This window comes from Muscardinus avellanarius (genome assembly GCF_963383645.1).
Source record: "Muscardinus avellanarius genome assembly, chromosome: 1".
NCBI classification, from domain to species: Eukaryota; Metazoa; Chordata; class Mammalia; order Rodentia; family Gliridae; genus Muscardinus; species Muscardinus avellanarius.
Genome location: NC_137786.1, coordinates 193,717,605 through 193,724,411, shown reverse-complemented (window position 1 = coordinate 193,724,411; position 6,807 = coordinate 193,717,605). Strand labels below are relative to the sequence as shown.

Sequence of the window (6,807 nt, the reverse complement as noted above, 5' to 3'; positions counted from 1 at the left end):
TAAGATTCCATTATATAGATGAAGAAACTGAGGTTCAGATAAATTAACTTTCTCAAGGTCATGCAGATAATAAGCTGCAAAGTTAAGACTTGAATTCCAGTTCATGTTAACTCTAGTTTCACCATCTACCAAAAAGGTGGTTTAAAGCCGGGCGTGGTGACGCATGCTTGTAATCCCAGCATTTGGGAGGCTGAGACTGGAGGATCACGGTTCAAGGACAGACTCAGCTACTTAGTGAGGCCCTTTGCAACTCAGTGAGACCCTGTTTCAAAATAAAGGATAAAAGCAGGGGCGTGGTGGTGCTTGCTTGTAATCCCCACGCGTGGGAGGCTGAGACAGGAGGATTGCACAAGTTCGAAGCCAGCCTCAGCTACTTAGTGAGGCTCTCAGAAACTTAGTGAGACCCTGTTTCCAAATAAAATAGAAAATAGGTCTGGGAGTATAGCCTGGAGGTAGAAAGCCCCTGGGTTCCACCCCCAGTACCACACACACACACCAAAAAAAAAAAAGATTAAAAAAATAAGGTTTGGGGTGTAGCTCAGAGGTAGAATGCCCCTAGGTTTCATCCTCAGTACCATACACGCACAAAAAAAGATGGTTTAAAATGGTGGAACAAAGCTGGCATGGTGACGCACACTTGTAATCCCAGTAGTTGGGAGGCTGAGACAGGAGGTTCACAGGTTCCAGGACAGCCTTAGCAAGTAGTGAGACTCATATCAACCTAGTGAGACTCTGTTTCCAAATAAGAAATAAAATCAGGCTGGGAGTATAGCTCGAAGGTAGAATGCCTCTGGGTTCAACCCCTAAAAAACAATATTGGCACATGGTGATGCACACTGTAATCACACTTGGCAAGCTGACACAGGAGGATTTCAAGTTAGCAGCCAGCCTCAGCAACTTAGTGAGGCTCTCTGCTCTACTTAGTAAGACCCTGTTTCAAAATAAAAGAATAAAATAGGGCTGGCAGTGTGGCTCAGAGGCAGAATGCCCCTGGGTTCAATCCCCAGTAACACACACACACACACACACACACACACACACACACACACACAGTGTTAGTACAAGTGGAGCAGATTAGGGTGGTGCACACCTGTAATCCCCAGTAGTAGAGAGGCTGAGACAGGCAGATTGCAGGTTCAAGGCCAGCCTCACCAACTAAGCAAGACTTGTTTCAAAATAAAAAAATAAAACAATGCTGGGAACTGGGCATGGTGCTACACGCCTGGAGTCCAAGTACTTTGGAGGCTGAGACAGGAGGATTGCAGCTTCACAGCCAGCCTCAGCAACTAGTGAAACTCTCAGCAACTCAGTGAGATGGTAGGTCAGTGGTAGAAGCCCCTGAGTTCAATCCCTCACACACACACACACACACACACACACACACACACACACACAATTTGTATAATATTGTATGGTGTTTGTGAGGGAAAATAAATTAGATGAAAACAGCCTTCAAAAACAGTACTAATGGGGTTGGGGAAATAGCTGTGTGATCCCTTGCATGGAAAAAAGAAAAAAAATAAACCCTGTAGGACATGGTTATTAATGAATATTTGAACCTTGGCCTTAGTATCCCTCCTCTTTCCCACCATCCACCTCAAATCACGTACACTTCCCAGTTTACTGTATTTCCCAGGAGAATAAAAACTGTGCATGCAGACTCCAGGGAGCTGCAGAGCGCTCCGCAGTGGGGAGCCCTGCCCAACAGACCTGCCCACCACTCACAGTGGCAGATCTTCCTCCAAAGCCCGGCTCCTCCGTCGTGCCTTGCTCTCACCAACAGGCCACCTCTCTCTCCATTTTAGAGTTGGAGGCTGAGTCAGGAAGAAAATGAAGGGTAGAACTGGGTTTACTTGTTGGCCTCACAGGTAAGTGCCTCTGTGTGGGGAACAGAAGGGCCACAGAGCTGGGCGTGGTGGCGCACGCTCGCTCGCTCGCTCGTAATCCCCGCGCTTGGGAGGCTGAGACTGGAGGATCGCACAGGTTCGAAGCCAGCCTCAGCTACTTAGTGAGGCTCTCAGCAACTTAGTGAGACCCTGTTTCCAAATAAATTATAGAGCTAGGGGTGTGGCCTAAAGGTAGAAAGCTCCTGGGTTCCACCCCCAGTGCCACCAAAATAAATAAATAAAATAAATTTTTTAAAAAAGAAGGGTTGCAGAAAGATCGCCTGATCCCACAATTCCCTCTCCTGCCAGCAATTCTGGATCTGCTTGGCTTGAAATCTAGAAACCAGGCACTGTTTCCAACAGACCTCATACATTTCAAGGGAAAGAGGAAAAAATAAAACCTCAAAACTTAAGACTTAGAATAAGAATGTGCTGACTGGCTGGGGAGGAGCCTGGGAAACTTTGTTCCTATCACATCCTGACTTCAGATTAGTTGTAAAACCTCATCTATCTTTCCTATGGTCAGAAATCCCTGATGGGAGGGTGAGGTAGAGCTAGATGTGAGTTCGAGGGATTTCCATGCAAAACACTTACCATCACCTCCGGAAATGTGCCCATGTAACATGCAAGTCCAACAAAAAGCATCCAGCCAAGTACAATCATGGTCAGAAATTAAATAATTTATAAAATACAATCCTACAGTGAGAGGCTATTCACCAAAGTCTTGGAAAAGAAGTGTGCTCATGAAACCTTCAGATAATCCAGGTCTCACATGTCAGTTCCATTCCTTGGCTCCAAAGGACCCACAATTCCCTAATGGAGAAGCTGGAGTCTAGAAGGGCATTGTGACATCACAGCTCAGACGGACCAGATGCACAACACACCAGAGATGCTGCCCCAGACCAGTAGCCGAGCAGCAAACTAAGCTATTACCTCACAGCGACTCTATGAGGTGGGTACTATGGTTAACCCCACTTTCCTAAAAGAAAACTCAGGTTTAGAGAGTCAAGTGACTTGCACTAGGGCACTCGGCTGATGCTCAGGATCTGGCCACAATTTAGGGCCCAGCTACCTGTTAGGGATTTGGACTCTTAAGATTATAGATAGAGCCAGGCGTGGTGGCGCATACTTGTAATCCCCATGCTTGGGAGGCTGACACAGGAGGATCACACAGGTTCAAAGCCAGCCTCAGGTACTTAGTGAGGCTTTCAGCAACTTAGTGAGACCCTGTTTCCAAATAAAATAAAATATTTTATTTTTATTTATTTATTTTGGTGGCACTGGGGATGGAACCCAGGGGCCTTTTACGTCTGGGCTACACTCCCAGACCTATTTTATATTTTTATTTGGCTCTCTTCAGCCAGCTGAGGTTGGCTTCAAACCTGCACAATCCTCCTGTCTCTGCCCCCCAAGCATGGGGATTACAAGTGTGCGCTAGCACACCCAGCTCCAAATAAAATATTTTTAAAAATAGGTCTGGGAGTATAGCCTGGAGGTAGAAAGCCCCTGGATTCCACCCCCAGTACCACCAAAAAAAATTTAAAAATTGAAAAATTAAAAAATAAAGATTAGAGACATGAGCCCAGTATAGTGGTGCATGCTTGTAATCCCAGTACTTGGGAGGCTGAGACAGGAAGATTGTAGGTTCAAGGACAGCCCCAGAAAATGGTGAGGCTCATCAAACTACCGATACTCTGGTTCAAAATAAAAATAAAAAGCCAGGCGTGGTGGCACACGCTTGTAATCCCAGCATTTGAGAGGCTGAGACAGGAGGATCACGGTTCACGGACAGCCTCAACTACTTAGTGAAGCCCTTTGCAACTCAGTGAAACCCTGTTTCCAAACAAAGAATAAAAACTAGGGCAGGGGGTGTAGCTCCGAGGTCAAATGCTCCTGGGTTCCATCTTCAGACCTGCAATGAATGAATGAATAAATAAATAAATAAATAAATAAATAAATAGGGCTGGGGGCGGGTTAGCTCAGAGATAGAATTCCTCTGGGTTCAATTTCCAGCACCACAAAAAATAAAATAAAAGATTAGAGACAGAGCCAGGCATACAGGCAGAGTGGCGCATGCCTATAATCCCAGAGCTTGTTTGGTTGAGACAGGAGGACCACAAGTTCAAGGCCAGCCTCAGCAACTTAGTAAGACCCTCAGCAATTTACCAAGACCCTGTTTCAAAATGAAAAATAAAACAGAACACCCCTAGATTACATCTTCAGTACAAAAAAATAGTATTAGAGACAGGGATTTGAAAAGGAATGTGGCTAGATCCATAACAGCTGCACATGAAACAAATGTGAGTTCTTTGGAAAATGATACATCTATTTATGTCCCTACAATACTTCCTGCTGTCCTGAGGGTTTTCTCGCTGCTATGTGATATTCACACTCTTTAACACTTTTGGTCAGTTCCTCCTCATTGATTCTCTTTATTTGGTCATCAAAAAAACTACAGGTAGCCAGGCGTGGTGGCACACACTTGTAATCCCAGCATTTGGGATGCTGAGACAGGAGGATCATGCAGGTTTGAAGCCAGCCTCAGCTACTTAGGCCCTTTGCAACTCAGTGAGACCCTGTTTGAAAAAAATAAAGAATAAAAAATAGGGGTGGGGGTGTAGATCAGAGGTAGAATGCCCCCAGATTCCATCCCCAGTACCAAAAAAACCCAAAACAAACAAACAAAAACAAAAAAAAACCCACCACAAAACAACAGCAACAAACTACAGATATACTTGTTCTCAAAAAGCCTCTATAAAGCCAGGCGTGGTGGCGCACGCTTGTAATCCCCGCACTTGGGAGGCTGAGACAGGAGGATCGCACAGGTTCAAAGTCAGCCTCAGCTACTTAGTGAGGCTCTCAGCACCTTAGTGAGAACTCTGTTTCCAAATAAAATATAAAATAGGTCTGGGATTATAGCCCGGAGGTAGAAAGCCTCTGGGTTCCACCTCCAGTACCACCAAAAAAAAAAAAAAAAAAAAAAAAAAAAGCCTCTATAACTGTAACTATCCTGATTATTAATTTCCTTTTGTGGTCACACTGCTGAAAAAAATAGAACACTCAAAGCCCTTCTTTCTAATCTACCTTTTTTCCTTGCATTACATTCCGTTTTCTAGATCCCACCCCACTACTTAGAAACTGTCTCAGAAGTCACACACACACACACACACACACACACACACACACACACACACACTCTTGGTGGGGGCAGTACTGGCCATTGAACCCATGGCATTCTCCCTCCCTCCAAGCTACATCCTGAGCCTTTTACATTTTTTATCCTAAAACTGGGTCTCACTGAGCTCCTAAGGCTGGCCTCAAACTTTTGATCCTCCAGTCTCAGCCTCCCAAGTAATTGGGGTAACAGCTGCTAGCAGCAACTTTCAGCAATTTGATTTTGATATGTCTTTATTTTCTGCATTTTCTTCTTCCTGAGTTTTGATGAGTTTCTTGGCTTTGTGAGTTTATGGTTTTTATCAAATTAGAAAAATGTTTTGCTATTATTGCTTCGATTTTTTCCATCCTCCTCTCCCCTCTGAGACCTCTCTTTCATATGTGTTAGTCCATTTGATATTGTCCCACACCTTGCTAATATCCTGTACATTTATTTATCCTTTTTTTCTTTATGTTTTCTTTTGGATACTTTCAAGTTCATTCGTCTTTCTCCCCTGTAGTGTCTAATCTTCTGTAACTCCATACAATGTGTTTTTCATCTGTAGCTTCTCTCACTTTGTGTTTTTCTATAATTTTTGTTTCCCCAAATCATGTTCATGTTTTCAATTGCATCCCTGAGAAATGTATAATGAACATGTTAACTGCCTACAAATCTATCTTCTCTGTAATTTTTAGATCATTTTTTGTGGGTGATATTTCCTGCTTCTTTAAATGTTGAACATGGCGAACTTTACAGTGTTGGGTACTGGATTTTGTTGTATTCCTTAAAAGAGTGTTGGATTTTATTCTAAGATGCAGTTAACTTACTTGGGATCAGTTTGATTCTTTTGAGGCTTGTCATAAGCTTTGTTAGGGCAGGCCAAGAGCAGCCTTACTGGAGGGTTAATTATTCCCATTCTGAGTACTCTCTCTGATACCTATTGTATTACATCTTCCAATCTGTAGAATGTTCTATAACTCCTAGCATTTATGAAGCTCTAACAAGTTTTTGTTTTTTTTTTTTTTTTCGGGTCTGGGGATGGAACCCAGGGGCATTTGACCTCTGAGCTACATCCCCTGCCCTATTTTTTATTCTTTATTTTGAAACCGGGTCTCACTGAGTTGCAGAGGGCCTAAGTAGCTGAGGCTGTCCGCGAACCATGATCCTCCAGGTCTCAGCCTCCCGAATGCTGGGATTACAAGCGTGCGCCACCACGCCCAGCTACAAGTTTTGAACTACTGCTTTATTATTGAGTATTGAACCTAGGGTCATACCTCTGAGCTATACCCCCATACCTATTTTTTTTTTTAATTTTGAAATAAGGTCTCTGCAAGTTTCTGAGGCTGATCTTGAGCCTATGGTCCTCCGCTCTCAGCCTCCCAAGTACCGGGACTACAGGTGTGCACCACCATGCCTGGCTTTTGGGTAATTCTTTTCTGGGTCTCGTGAAGTTTTATCCCATGTACATGCAGAAAGAGCTCAGCCAAAGACTCTCAAAAGACCCTATTGAGCCCTCCAGAGTTCTTTCTCTGTGGAGCTCCCTCTTCTCAGCATTCTATCCTGTAAATTCCTGGCACTCTGACCTCCCTTCTATTCTGCTATCTTTCTCCTCAACTCAGCAAAACTCAGTTTAGGTAACATCTTTTTTTGCTATAGTCCAAAATTGCATCACAGTCTTATGCTACCTGCTGTACAAGATCTAAAAATAACTATTTCATGTACTTTGTGACAGTGATTCCTGTAGCAGTTGGTCCTTTTGGGCAGAAG

The 6,807-nt window shown here is 43.8% G+C and overlaps 1 protein-coding gene across 1 annotated transcript; it reads right to left on the bottom strand.

Annotated features, from left to right (window-relative positions):
• Positions 1-1,721: 1,721 nt before the first annotated feature.
• Positions 1,722-2,549, bottom strand: MISFA (mitochondrial sheath formation associated; the record flags this gene model as incomplete). Its single annotated transcript, XM_080701630.1, has 2 exons — positions 1,722-1,814; positions 2,481-2,549. 2 exons carry the CDS (start codon positions 2,547-2,549, stop codon positions 1,722-1,724), a joined length of 162 nt encoding a protein of 53 aa, XP_080557756.1.
• Between the last annotated feature and the right edge of the window lie 4,258 nt (positions 2,550-6,807).